A 15,276-nucleotide genomic window follows, 5' to 3' on the forward strand; every position below is an offset into this window, starting at 1 on the left:
TTGGGCGACAACGTATTATGTTCACAATTTATTTCATCAAGACACGTGCTAGAAATTTACACAGCTTCCTTTCAGTTCCATACATTTATTCCTGAAGCGCTCTAATGTTTTCTAGAATACACCCTCGACTTCTTGATCTCATCATCCACCACACCAACTATTCTTTCTCCGTCCAAAATATTATGCATCTTTTTATTTCTATTTGCCAAAAAGAGGATAAAAAGTATATGGTTGTTCAAAAATGAAAATGTATTTTGCATATTTCCTTGACTAGAAAAAGTGCTTAAAAAGAGAAAAATAATATGGGCGTTCCATCGTAATGAAAAAACAACTAGTATTTCTTAATACAAGAACATTTTTTAGAGTAAACAGTTTTCAAAATTGTGAGTATTTTATAATAAATGGTTACAATTTTTGGAAGATTTAAATATTTTTTAAATCATGAGCATTTTTTTCAAGTGTCATGAATATTCTTGGAAATCGTGCAAGCTTTTTAAATTTGGTGAACATCTTTGAAAGAAAGAAAAAAATGAAAAAGAAATTAAAGAAAACTAGAAGAAATAAAAAAGAAACTCATGTTTTTAAAAATCCAACCAAAAAAAACCAAGAAACCTCGTATAGAAACCAACTCAAGATGGAAAACCATAAAGACAATCCGAGTAAACTGGTGGGCGAGAGAAAGAAAGAAAACATGAGAAACGAGATGGCGCATTAAAAAGCAAGGGATGTGCGATCTCCCTACATTTACTGACGGTGCACAAAAAATAGCATTTTCCGACGAACATTGCACAATTGGTATTACATATTCATTTCTAATAGAGAAGAAGAGTTCTCTTTTCATAAAAACCGCACATTTTTCGCATCGTCTGGTCTTTGGGCCGATTATCTTCCATCCGCTCCACATTGAACGGTTTTTGTTTTGATTTTTTTTGTAATTTTCTTCAGGATGCATTACCTTTACTGGTCTCTCACGTGACGGTCATTTTTTTAATATACAGATTTTCAATGTTTTTCATTGATCTTTGTTCCATTTTTATTTTATGTTTCCTTTCCATTTCTTCGGGTTGTTTGCAACTAATTCGTCCAGTTTTTTGCTCTTTAAATAAAAACTATCCCTTTTTCTGTTTTAATTTTTTAGTTCATAAACATATTTGTAAAATTGGTGTATCTTTTATATTCTGATATGTATTAAAAGTCATGAAATTTATAAAATTGATGAACATTTTAAAATTTTGTTTCTAGAGTCTACATTATGTTTGCTACCGAGGTCACATCTAATAAACTAGAGGCTAATGCATGCTTCGGCACGCCGTTCTTCACTCGTGGGATTAACAATTTTGTCTCTAGTACATAATTACAATTGATTGTTTCGTTTCTATTTTTATCCGTGTTAATTCTGCAATGGCGGTGTTTTTATTCATTCGTATATCGTGTTGAGTTAATGTTGGAGGCGGTATTTGTTCTCGGAGCAGAGTGGAATTTTTTGGTGTGTGGTTATGGTGCCCTTCTATGTTTTAGCCTCGGTATTAGCCGGTGATTGTTGTGTAAGCCTCTTGAGAGCTCCTATGCCGCGCCCAAACCGTGGAATTGCTACTATGATGCTCACATGGGTCAACACGAAGCTCTTGCTGACTTAGCTCAGCTCTGTGCTTTGCTCGCTCCCTTAGTATTTTCTAGGTCGCTCCACTACGAGCTTAGAAAAAAGCGGATATCTTTTTTTAATTTGAAAATATTCACAAGTGTTCATGGATTTAAAAAATATTGCAAATTCTTAAATTTAAATTTTTTTCACAAATTTTAAAATATTTGTGGGTTTAAAAATGTTATGAATTTAGAAAAAGCTTCACAAATTTAAAAATGTTCACATACTTTAAAACTACTAGATGATACCCTGCGCATTGATGCGGGACTTGTTATGTGTTCATCTAGCTATAATAGGTATCTCGGTATTTCTATAATTAGAATGCATAGCTAACATGGAATGTGATGCGATTTTCCCATGATAATTTAAGATAATATAATTTGACTCCCTATTGTTAGTGCATCAGAGAAACAAAAAGATTTCATATTAATTTGCGAGTCTCGCAGTATTAACACGCCCGAATAGAAATGACATTGTTCCCAACTGGGACAAAATATATAAACCAAAGGCCACCAGAACGGGTCCTAGATGGTCCTCTAAGCGAAGGCAGACTTGTTAGGCTAGGATTGTTACCAAAACAATCAGAAAGTATCCTGATATATAGTGGAGAAGTATTATTCATTACAAATATAAAAATTCAGTATTTCGATAATATCCAAGTGTTAGACTTAGAAACTTGCATTTGTCAAATGAAGGTTTAGGTTTGAGATAATATCCATGTGCTAGACTTAGAGAAGATTGTTTGATTGTAGTTACACGTACATGCATGTTTGAAGTGAACAACTGTTCCTATTTCAACACAGATACAAAAATAAAATGATATCAGATAACTCCAATCAACAAACACACCAGGGCCCATATTTTTCATCCCACTTGAACATTAAAGGGCGGAGTATGCAGGAGAGCGACATTCTCCATACAAACAAGACATGGATGTTAACTCAAGATGCATTCAAGCTGCGCATTCAAGAACACAAGGCAGCTCTAAATTGTAATGTGACAACCAATTAAGGAAACAAAAAGGACCTTTAAAAACCAGGAAGTACTTACTTGATGGGCAATACTACTATCACATATCTCAAGGGCTTGGATGTTGCGCCGGTCACACAACCAGTCGCCGGCTTGGTTAACGGGTCCTTGCCAAAGGAATGTGCTAGTACAAGTTAGATGCCAGGGCAAGCCATGCTTCAATCTTGCAGCTTGGCGAGGTCTGCGTCTTACAGCATGGCAAAAATTGCTGGCCACGCTGCTCATGTACCTATACCCTGGCTTATAGCAACAGCTTATTTTCTAAGCTGCCAAAAGAACTAACCCTCATTATTGACCGAAGGCGCAACCCCACCCACCCTCTCAAGCGACTTCCTCATCTCCGGACCCTGATCTGCGGCAATGGGATCGCTCGGAATTAGGCCAGGGTGAAATCCCTGCTCGGCTTGCCGATACTGGCAGCGGCGGCACCCGCGGGTGTCGTTTCCCTCCCTGAAGGCGCTATCATGGCCTCTATCCGTGCCCCTCTCAGAGCAACGGGGGAAACCCTTGGTCCGGTTCTTTGGATCGGATGGCGGCGGCGTCACGACATCGCTCCCCTTCTGGAAGGCGCCATCTTACTTGCTCGCGGCGTCCCCGGTGTTGGATCTAGAGATGTTTGATGTTTGGTCGGTTCGGCTTGCCCCTCTACTTGGGTCAGGCTTGGTGGTTTAGCTATGGTCTTTTCTTTTGTTCGGGCTGAGCATCCTGTGTCATTCTGCTCTGGGTCCCATGTCCACGCCTATGTACTTTTCTGCTTTTCTTCTATCAATGAAATGATACGCAAGCTTTGCATATTCGCGAAAAAAAAGCATTGACCGAAGGAGTGGGGATAGCATGCCTGGTACAAGTACACCGGTCATTACCAGGCTCGTTTCGGGAATCCCCTCGTTTCCGGCAACGCACTGCTTCAAGTCGCTCATGGATCATGACGACGCGGCGTACAGAGCTTTCTTGAGGGTCTCCCCCAACCTCTGCCGCTCCCAGGGCATCATCGTCAACACCTTCCGCTTGCTCGAGCCGCGTGCCGTGGACGCCATCAGTGCCGGGCTCTGCACACCTCCCGACCTCCCGACACCTCCTGTCTACTGCATCGGCCCATTGATCAAGGCGGAGGAGGTGGGCGTGAAACACGACCGAGAGTGCCTCGCATGGCTAGACACACAGCCCATGGCCAGCGTGGTGTTCCTATGCTTCGGCAGCCGCAGCCTATTCAGCGCAAATCAGACCAGAGAGCTGGCCACTGGCCTGGAGGCGAGTGGCAAAAGGTTCTTGTGGGTTGTGCAGAGCCCGCCCAGGGACATCGACGACCCTGCGAAGAAGCTGGACAAGTTGCCGGAGCCGGACCTCGACGCTCTCCTCCCCGAGGGCTTCCTGGAGCGGACCAAGGGCATGGGTCTCGTCGTCAAGTCATGGGCACCGCAGCGTGATGTGCTGGCGCACGACGCGGTGGGTGCCTTTGTGACGCACTGCGGGTGGAACTCCGTGCTAGAGACGGTCATGTCCGGCATGCCCATGCTGGCCTGGCCACTCTACGCGGAGCAACGGGTTAACAGAGTGTTCCTGGAGAAAGAGCTGGGTCTGGCCGTGGCGGTGGAAGGGTACGACAAGGAGGTGGTCCAGGTGGCGTCCAAGGTGAGGTGGATGATGGAGTCTGACGGCGGGAGGGTGCTCCGAGAGCAGACCTTGGCGGCCATGCGGCCGGGCAAGGAGGCGCTGATCCCGGGCGGGGAGTCGGTCGTGACCTTGACACAACTGGTGGAGAGCTGGATGGCTTCACCTTCACAAGGGGGACAAGATCACGAGGTGGCCTCACTTGATTGCGCGCCTCTCGTTTCTGTCCAAGAAGAAATGCCATCGTGATTTGATTTCTAACAGAGCAGTAGCTACCGAAGTCCCGCCCACCAACCATGTTGCGTGCAAATAGCCATGTCAATAAAGATGATTTGATGAACATAAATCAGTATGTTCATGACCATAAGCTGGATGTGAAAAGAAACAAATATTCAGATGATTTGATGAAGTGCTCTGCTCTCTGTTCTTCTGATGGCAATATTCAGAATGTAGCACTTTTCATATCAAAAGTTTGTGAAGGAAGTAGGTTTCTTTTTCTATGGATGTACGTCATGCTATGACAAGTAGCCTTGGAAATTTTGGTGCAAATATTATGACTGACTATGTGTACCGCGCACACACAAAAGGACAATTCAGTTTATAGGGCTAAGTCTCCACAACAACATGGTTCACGACATCAGGGTCAGGGGTATATTTTGTAGTTTAGAAGGCTCGGTTATAGCATATGATACTATGATGCGCATTTCTCCCATATACATGTGACTAATTAAAATAAATTACTCTCTATAAATATGTTCACATGGCAGTGTAGTAAACATCAGGCCAAAGTAAAATATACACGAAACATGCTCACTTTTTGTAGGTCTGTGCTCGCAGAAAGCAGAGGTTCTTCAGAGATAATAGTAAATCAATAGAGCGAACGCAGAATCCTGACTACAAAGCATGTGGATGTATCTGCATATGCAGTGCACATCCACATTTCTCCACCAACAGTTCATCCGTAACACATGTGAAGCAAGCGTTGGCGTGGCAATCCTGTTGGTGCCGAAATCCTGTTGATGACAAGGATTCTGACATCATCCTCCAGCACCTCTATAACCTCAATTTCAAGGTGGTGGAGGTTACGGAGCTCTCTGATCGAGTTGGGAACCCTTGGTAACTTGCACATCATATGGAGTCTCTGAAGAAGGCAGCACGAAGAAGATTCGGGGCTGCAAAGTTTTTCAAGGGCATAGCTCAAAGCATCCATACGTATTTTACGTACATCTGCCACACTGTTAAATTTGGTATAGTTAATACTAAGATCCCTCAAATTGGTCAAACCCCCAAGATCTCTGATGCTGTCTATTGAGTTCCATGACAAATCAAAGTATCTCAGTGTACGTATCCTTGTCAAGTTTCCAATCCCTTCGGGAAAACGCGTCCCATAAGGAATAGTCAAATGCAATAACCGGCGTAAATGAACAACATCTGGTGGAAGTGTAACTCGAACAAGGTAGTTTGCCAAAGCTCCTAATTCCAATGTCTCCAATTGTTGTAATCCCCGAATTTTATCTGGTAGCACTAATAAAGTAGCAAAAACATTTAGATAACGCAATTGGAACAAATGGCAAATTCCAGTGAGGTCAAGTAGCACGGGTCCATGGTTTGCTCTTGCAAACTCAAGAGTTAACACCCGGAGGTGCTTGAACTATGATAAAGAAGGTTTGTATGCTGAGGTACCAAATCTTGCTAGAATTCTTACTTGTGAGAGATGGATGGTTCCCAACACTGCTAATTGAACTGTAAAGTTGGCCTTATGGTTTGATGGTTGTTGGATCCTCTTTTTGATGCTTCTGGTGATGTTTCAGGATGATCAAGGTGAAGAATGACAAGTAAATCATATCGGAGATCTTGGTCATCACAGCAAATAAACTACATCTCCCCTTAGGCACTACATTGTCTGACACCGGTTTGACGTTCTTGCCCAATTAACGCCACCCTCCCAGCTCTTGTGTAGATTTTACCAGACCTATTCGATGTGCTTGCTTACACTGACATGGACATTATTGTGCCCCTCACGTTGTTTGAGAGTGATGCCAAGCTAATAGACAACATCCATATGGTAAAGCTGCCCTTATATGGTACATTTAGATGTATATATCTTTGTCGATTTTATGTGTAATGTTTTCATATCATACATATTTGGTAGTTGTATTAGAGAATATTGTGCATATCAACTCAATTTCAATTAGGAGAAAACTACAAAAGTTTTCCTTTTTTTAATGTAGCACCATATATTGAATAAATAGTTGAAGTTGTTGTTTGTTCATTTATTTAATCAACATAATTTTTTGAAACATAAGACTTTTCTAAGATAACTATATTATTGTTTTCTTTAGATGGACGGGCGCGGCAACTCGCGCTCTCATGTTCTAGTACAACAGGAAAGGGAAAAGCTACAGGTGTTGGCGAAGGGCCCTGGAAACCATGGCTCGGCCTCCCAGAAAACCTCGTCACCTCGTTATCCTCTCCTGCGCAACTCAGATCGATCTGGATTCGGATTCCCTGACCGACGTTGCCTAGGGTTTGGATCCGCCTCAGCAACCGCCACCGTCGACGTCTCCGAGGCCGCCTCCAACACCCCCACCCCCGCCACCCTCCTTTTCCAGATATATGAAGCCCTTTTTTCGGTGTGCTCAAAGAATAAGCAGAAGCTAGCAGTAAACATCCTTGCACGGGTGTAATCACGATTCCCTTCTCGCCTCTTGTGGTGGGCTAGCTCTTATATATTAGTTGAGCTAGCTGTCTTTACGATACTATATATTTCGTCCCCATGGACAACTCAGTCGACGCGACCATCAGCACTACAGGGAATGTTGTTGAGATGAGTTTGGATGAGTGGTTTGCGACGATTCGGAGCATCGGGCCGGGGAGCATTGACAAGGATGAGGAGGTCAGGATGTTACTAGAGAAGAAGGCCGCTCCTGTTTGCTATGTTTGGTGCGATCCCTCTCCTTCGGTGCACATTGCCCAGGGGATCATGATGGTGCTCAATGTCAACAAAATAGTCAAAGTTGGCTGCAGGGTTAAAATCTTGATGGCAGACTGGTTGATTTGCTCATATACACAACAGATTCGGCGGTGATCTGAATGAAATTCGGACGGACCATTAGATGTTACATGATTGAGGTATGGAAAGCAGCAGGCTTGGAGCTTAACGGGGTAGAGTTCATGTGGTCGTCGGATGAAATAAATCGCCGTTCACATGAATACAGGACGCTTGTGATAGATGTTGCCAGAAATAACACTTTGGGGAGGATGATAAGGTGCTGGGACAAGACCTTTGAATATGCACTCACGGTGTACGAAAAAACTGCTGATCCATATGATCGGCCTGATGTGGTGGCTACAATGATCTTTGAACCTTGCATGCAGTGTGCTGCTGTATTACTCCCCAAGGCAGACATATGACTGATGTCCATGGATCATGACGAGGATCTTGAGGAGGTTCGCGAGCTAACTAGGGAGTACTGCAGAGACATGAAGGGTGAAAATCGACCTATTATTTTATCACATAATAAGCTCCCCAATTTAATAGAGGACGATGAATTTGGTAATATAGGAGATCCAGCTTGGGCCATCTTCATGGAAGACAGGGAGCAAAATTTGAGTGTGAAAGTAAGGAAAGCTTTCTGCCCTGAAAAAGTTGCACAAGGAAATCCATGCCTGGAGTACATCAGATATATTGTGTTTCCATGGTTTGGACACTGTGAGGTGCCCGGGAAAGAATAGAACAATGGTGGTAGCAGGACGTTTCACAAGATGGAAGAGCTCATCACTGATTATGAAAGTGGTGCTCTGCATTCCGCTGAGGTGAAGCAGGCTCTTGAAGAAGCACTAAAGAAGATTATGAAGACTGTACGTGCCCACTTCGCCGGCAACAGTAAAGCCAAACATCTTGCGAAAGCTATGTGGGAGTACACGATATAAAGCCTTCAGGGATCATGTCTCCTTTTACTTATGCCTTTGGGGATCACAATATGTTAGTAGTACTTCACTAATTTTGCAAGCTATTTTCTACGGGTGTAGAATAAGCTATTCTATACTCATAATATATACTTGTTGTGCGGAGGCATGGCGCGCCCGTGTGATAACCCGTGGCTATTATAGCTTGATGCGTTATTGTTCAGATTGCGGAATTCTTTGGCATACAGAGGGGGGTGAATGAAAAAGCATAAACAAATTGTTAGAACTTACTGTATTTAGGTAGCACAAAGAGCATAACTGAATAAATTAGTTTAGAGACATCTTAAAACTTGTTCCTTCTTTCCTTAGGTCCATTGACTCAAGTCAGATTTGCACAGAGTTTAATTACTACACAACACGATACTAGACATTTCTCCACAGATTAGAAAAAATAAAGGTACTTATTTTCACAACAGGACACCAGACAGCCACGCAGAAACTGGAAAAAAATAGTTCTCTCATCAATTGGATACCTAGCAAGTGCTAGTAAACAACAACATGCTACATGTTTAAAATACAGTAATATCTTGTGCACATATTAAAAGAGGGAGCAAATAATAGATTAAAAATGGAAGAACAAACAAATACATGTAATATTTTCATCAACTACATGCATAAAATACTGCAACTGTTTATACATACATTTTGTTGTTTACACAACAGAGAGAAGCAATGTTACGCAATACACTTCTTCACTGAATGATCAAGTATTGGAGCATAACAAACAGCCAAACTAAAAGACTTCACGGTTTCATCACTAAGACAGACAACATATGGAGGTGATGCCTTTCTGCAAGTAGCTACTTTTCTCTAGGAAAATGTTATTAGAAAAATAGAGTAATTGCTACTTACAGAAAAGAAAAAAAATATCAAACTAACCAGTTAATAAACAACCAGCCACACTGAAGCGCTACAACTCCCTAGAAGTTTCTCTTCGCAGAAAATAATAGATTGAATATTAGAGAACAGATGAGGTAGAAGAGGGGAAGCGGTGGGTGGTGAGCCATGGGAAACATGTGGCCCGTGGGGGAGGTTGCGGGGCGCTGCCCGACGCACGATGAAAGAGGATCTACTGGCTCGCGCGCAACCGACCGAAAGCTTCGGTGGTTGGTCGTACCAAAGCATTTTCTCTGAAAAGAATGTTAGGTTCCATCTTTCACTTTCTTCTTACCACCCCTTCGTCCAACCTTGTTTATATGATAATCAATTACCTTGATTTACTTACCTTCTCAACTAATTCCACTTAAATTTACTTACCAAACTTCTCATCAAACTATAAGGTAAATCATGGGCAGGATTTTTTTTCATGGAATTTAGAGCATTAATTAAACAAAAGCGTTCTCTGAACAATCAGCTATAAGGCTGCTAAGGAAGCTGGGAGTCTCCGTAAGCCATCTTTCGGTGCCAGTCACCGTGCAAGCATGTTTAGCACAAAGGTGAGCTGGACCATTGGTTGATCTACTTACATGTTGTATTACAAAAGAATGAAAACTAGCAGAAAGCTCTTCAATTTCTAAAAGAATCGGTGCCACAACTGAACGACCGTTGAGGCGAGTGTTCCAGAGGTTACCACCTCCAGACTGTCGGTCTCCAACTCCACATGCGTGAACCCTCTAAGATTTGCGAAGATTACTCCATCCCGAGCTGCAAGGGCCTCCGCGCTCATGGGGTCGGTTACTCCATGGTGAGGTTTGCACCAAGCACCCAGTAGGGCTGTGGACGATCTTGCTACGCCACCAGCTCCACTTTTCCCTTCATCATGAACGACCGCTGCGTCGGTGTTTATCTTGACCTGGTCTGGTTCCGGAGGGCGCCAACCGTGACCTGGTAGGGCGTTTATGTGTTGCAAGGGAATATCAAGCAGGGCCAGAGCTTCTCGAGTAAGCCTCATCGAGTTGGCAGGATCCAATTTGTCCCCATCATGCGTCCATTGGTTGCGTGAGTCCAAATGGACCACATCACAGTGATGATCGTTGCTCGTTCTCTCGCTGAGAACCTTGGTTTGCATAAATATCAGATGCCCAAGTTGTGGGATGAAGCCGCGGTAGTTTGATATCCAGGAGTTGGCGTGCTTCGTCCCAAAATCCTCGGGCGTGTGAACAGTACATAAGCGCATGTTGTAGGTCTTCATCATGTGATTGACAAAGCTTGCATGTGCTGATATCTCGGATATGTCGATACTTGAGCGTGCATTCATCCGGCAGTATACAACGGAGTACCCGCCACCAGAACACACACTTTAGGTACCACCTTGAGAGACCACGGAGCTTTCCACAACTGTTGTTTATTAACTGAAGCTTCTGTAACCGGCCCTTCTTTCTTGAGCTTGATGCTCTTTTTGAATCACTAGAGCTCGGTACGCTGACTTAACAGTGTAATTACCTGTCCTCTCATGTGCCCATGCCAATGTATCTTCGCCTCCACCACGTCGTAGAGGAATATTCAGTATAGCCTCAGCATCCGGTGCGATAAAATTCTGTCGAACTAGATCCTGTTTACAGGACCAGTTATCTGAATCAATCAGGTCACTAACTGATAACCCACAAGATAGGGGATCGCAAGAGTTTTTGAGGGTAGAGTATTCAACCTAAATTTATAGAATTGACACAAGGGGAGCCAAAGAATATTTGAAGGTATTAGCAGCTGAGTTGTAAATTCAACCACACCTGGAGATTAATTATCTGCAGCAACGTGATCAGTAGCAAAGTAGTATGATAGTTTTGATAATAGTAGAAGCAACAACGGTAACGGTAATAGTGATAGCAGTAATTTTGTAGCAAGTGTAACAGTGATGATAACAGTAGAACTTAGCAAAAACAATATAGGATAAATTCGTAGGCATTGGAATCGGTGACTTGTTGGATGATATTCATCATGAGACAGTTATAACCTAGGGTGACACGGCACTAGCTCCAGTTCGTCAATATAATGTAGGCATGTAATCCGTAAATAGTCATACGTGCTTATGGAAAAAACTTGCATGATATCTTTTGTCCTACCCTCCCGTGGCAGCGGGGTCCATATTAGAAACTCAGGGATATTAAGGCCTCCTTTTAATAGAGATCCGGAACAAAGCATTAACACAAAGTGAATATATGAACTCCTCAAACTACGGTCATCATCAGGAGAAGTCCCGGTTATCGTCACTCCACGGCTGCCGGATCATAACACGTAGTATGTGACTATAACTTGCAAGATCGTATCTAGAACATGGATATAATGGCGATAACACAAACGATTTAGATCTGAAATCATGGCACCCGGGCCCAAAGTGACAAGCATTAAGCATGACAAAGTCATAGCAACATCAATCTTAGAACATAGTGGATACTAGGGATCAGGCCCCAACAAAACTAACTCGATTACATGATGAATCTCATCCAACTCCTCACCAACCAGCGAGCCTATGAAGGAATTACTCACTCTCGGTGGGGAGCATCATTGAATTGGCGATGGAGAAGGGTTGGTGATGACGAAGAACGAAGATTCCCCTCTCCGGAGCCCCAAACGGACTCTAGTTCTGGCCTCCCGATGAAGAACAGGAGGTGACGGCGGCTCCGTCTCGTGGATCGTGATAATTCTTTTTCCCTGATTTTTTTCTCCGAAAATAGGATTTTATAGCGTCGGTTTTGTTGGGGAACGCAGTAATTTCAAAATTATTCCTACGCACACGCAAGATCCATCTAGGTGATGCATAGCAACGAGAGGGAAGAGTGTTGTCCACGTACCCTTGTAGACCGAAAGCGGAAGCGTTATGACAACGCGGTTGATGTAGTCGTACGTCTTCATGATCCGACCGATCCTACTACCGAAAGTACGGCACCTCCGTGATCTGCACACGTTCAGCTCGGTGACGTCCCACGAACTCTAGATCCAGCCGAGGTTGAGGGAGAGCTTCGTCAGCTCGACGGCGTGATGACGGTGATGATGAAGTTATCGACGCAGGGCTTCGCCTAAGCACTACAACGATATGACCGAGGTGGAAATCTGTGGAGGGGGCACCGCACACGGCTAAGACAACGGTCAACTTGTGTGTTCTAGGGTGCCCCTGCCCCCGTATATAAAGGAGCAAGGGGGAGGCCGGCCGCCCTTCATGTGGCGCGCCCCAAGTAGGATCCCTACTAGGAATCCTATTCCAAGTAGGTTTCCAACAAGGGAAGAGAGAGGGGGAAGGAAGGAGAGGGAGAGAGGGAGGGAAAGAGGGGGCGCCGCCCCCCTCCTTGTCCAATTCGGACTCCTCAAGGGGGGGGGGCGCGCGGCCAGCCCTAAGGCCCCCTCCTCTCTCTCTCTCACAAGGCCTATGTTGGCCCATTAGTTCCCCCGGGGTTCCGATAACCCCCGGCACTCCGATATTTATCCGGTGACCCCCGAAACTCATCCGGTGTTTGAATAAAATCGTCGAATATATCAATCTTTATGTCTCGGCCATTTCGAGACTCCTTGTCATGTCCGTAATCACATCCAGGACTCCGAACTACCTTCGGTACATCAAAACACATAAACTCATAATACCGATCGTCATCGAACGTTAAGCGTGCGGACCCTATGGGTTCAAGAACTATGTAGACATGACCGAGACTCATTTCCGGTCAATAACCAATAGCGGAACATGGATGCTCATATTGGCTCCCACATATTCTACGAAGATCTTTATCGGTCAAACCGCATAACAACATACGTTGTTCCCTTTGTCATCGGTATGTTACTTGCCCGAGATTCGATCGTCCGTATCGCAATACCTAGTTCAATCTCGTTACCGACAAGTCTCTTTACTCGTTCCGTAATGCATCATCCTGCAACTAACTCATTAGTTACATTGCTTGCGAGGCTTATATTGATGTGCATTACCGAGAGGGCCCAGAGATACCTCCCCGACAATCGGAGTGACAAATCCTAATGTCGATCTATGCCAACACTCAACAAACACCATCGGAGACACCTGTAGAACAGGAGGTGACGGCGGCTCCGTCTCGTGGATCGCGATAATTGTTTTTCCCTGTTTTTTCTCCGAAAATAGGATTTTATAGCGTCGGTTTCAGGGTCTGCGGGGCCACAAGGTGGGGACAACCCACCTGGGCGTGCCAGGAGAGGGGGGGCGCGCCCTGGTGGGTTGTGCCCACCCAGGTGCCCCTCTCCGGTGGGTGTTGGCTCCAGAAATTCTCTTTTATTATATAAAAATCCTCGCAAAGTTTCGTTCCATTCCGAGAACTTTTATTTCTGCACAAAAACAACACCATGGTAGTTCTGCTCAAAACAGCGTCAGTCCGGGGTTAGTTTCATTCAAATCATGCAAATTAGAGTCCAAAACAATAGGAAAAGCGTTAGGAAAAGTAGATACATTGGAGACGTATCAACTCCCCCAAGCTTAAACCTTTGCTTGTCCTCAAGCAATTCAGTTGATAAACTGAAAGTGAAAAAAAAACTTTTACGAACTCTTTTGCTCTTGTTTTCATAAATAAGCTTAAACAGCACCCAGGTTTTCAGCCAACATTATAACTAACCATGCCGACAATAAATCTTAAAGATTATATTAACTCGTATCAATGACATAATCAGCTAGCGAGCAATAATAAGACATCTCAAACGGCAACACGTTGTCAAAACAACCATGATATAATATGACAATAGTGGTATCTCGCTAGCCCTTTCTGAGACCGCAAAACATAAATGCAGAGCACCTTCAAAGTCCAAGCAGCGACTAAACATTGTAATTCATGATAGAAAAGATCCAGTCATGATGCGCCGAACATTAGCTACACACAATGCATAAGTCATGACAACTATGCTCTCAGGTTCTAGCGCTTGTTTTAGAAGGTGATGACACAACATAAAAGTAAATAGATAGTCCTTTCGCAGAGGGAAGCGGTGATTTGCAGAGGTGCCAGAGCTCAAGTTTTAAAACAGAGATAAATGATATTTTGAGACATGCACCCTTCTCATTACTTCACGACCATCAGTTATCAATATCTTCCATGCTAAGCACGCTAGTGGCGGTTCCCAAGCGATACAAGTAAGGTTTTGACTCCATTGGGAGTTTTTGTTTGATTATTTGAGAGATTAACTCTTTTTGTATTTGCAGTTTGGGACTGGGCATCCCTATTACCGCCCTTTTCTCGTGCGATGGCGAGTGAATAAACACTCGTCCTGAGAATAACCCGCTTAGCATGAAAGATACGGACCACCTCCTGTCGTTCCATGAACGATCCAAACACATAAAAAGGATATATTTTAGTGCCCTTCTATGTGTGGTTATGGTGCCCTTCTATGTTTTAGCCTCGGTATCAGCCGGTGATCGTTGTGTAAGCCTCTTGGGAGCTCCTATGCCGCGCCCAAACCATGGAATTGCTACTATGATGCTCACATGGGTCAACACGAAGCTCTTGCTGACTTAGCTCAGCTCCATGCTTTGCTCGCTCCCTTAGTATTTTCTAGGTCGCTCCACTACTAGCTTAGAAAAAAGCGGATATCTTTTTTTAATTTGAAAATATTCACAAGTGTTCATGGATTTAAAAAATATTGCAAATTCTTAAATTTAATTTTTTTCACAAATTTTAAAATATTTGTGGGTTTAAAAATGTTATGAATTTAGAAAAAGCTTCACAAATTTAAAAATGTTCACATACTTTAAATATGACCTAGAGGATCAGCGCAAGAAAGCCCTCCTGATTGCCATCCAGGCTGTTGACGCCCGCGCAGACACCTCCGGGATCTCCCCTAATGAGTGGATGCTTAAATATGACCTAGAAATTACAGGCGGTCGCATCCCAGTTCCGACACTATTCATTGCTGGAGCGCTCATTTTTTATCCGACGGCCGAGCGCGTTCGGGAGGGGGATCCGACGGCCCAAAACAGATCAAGGAAATGATAGGACGGCCGAGAAGCCCTAAGCTCTTGGAGCGCTTGTGGTATGCTTGGTTTCTTGTTTTAGGATGATGATCCATATAAAAATACTACCTACTGGATACTACGTCAATTTCAACAACAACAAATTACTGGATATGTCAGACCAATCAATCTTCAGAGA

At 43.7% G+C, this 15,276-nt stretch overlaps 1 protein-coding gene across 1 annotated transcript; it reads left to right on the forward strand.

Moving 5' to 3' along the window:
- Positions 1-3,505: 3,505 nt before the first annotated feature.
- On the forward strand, positions 3,506-8,017 carry LOC109758963 (uncharacterized). Its single transcript, XM_073503484.1, has 6 exons — positions 3,506-4,474; positions 5,106-5,398; positions 6,094-6,103; positions 6,243-6,347; positions 6,625-6,915; positions 7,721-8,017. The coding sequence occupies exons 1-6, from the start codon at positions 3,506-3,508 to the stop codon at positions 8,015-8,017; spliced, it is 1,965 nt and encodes a 654-aa protein (XP_073359585.1).
- Positions 8,018-15,276: the final 7,259 nt, after the last annotated feature.

This window comes from Aegilops tauschii, chromosome 7, assembly GCF_002575655.3.
Source record: "Aegilops tauschii subsp. strangulata cultivar AL8/78 chromosome 7, Aet v6.0, whole genome shotgun sequence".
NCBI classification, from domain to species: Eukaryota; Viridiplantae; Streptophyta; class Magnoliopsida; order Poales; family Poaceae; genus Aegilops; species Aegilops tauschii.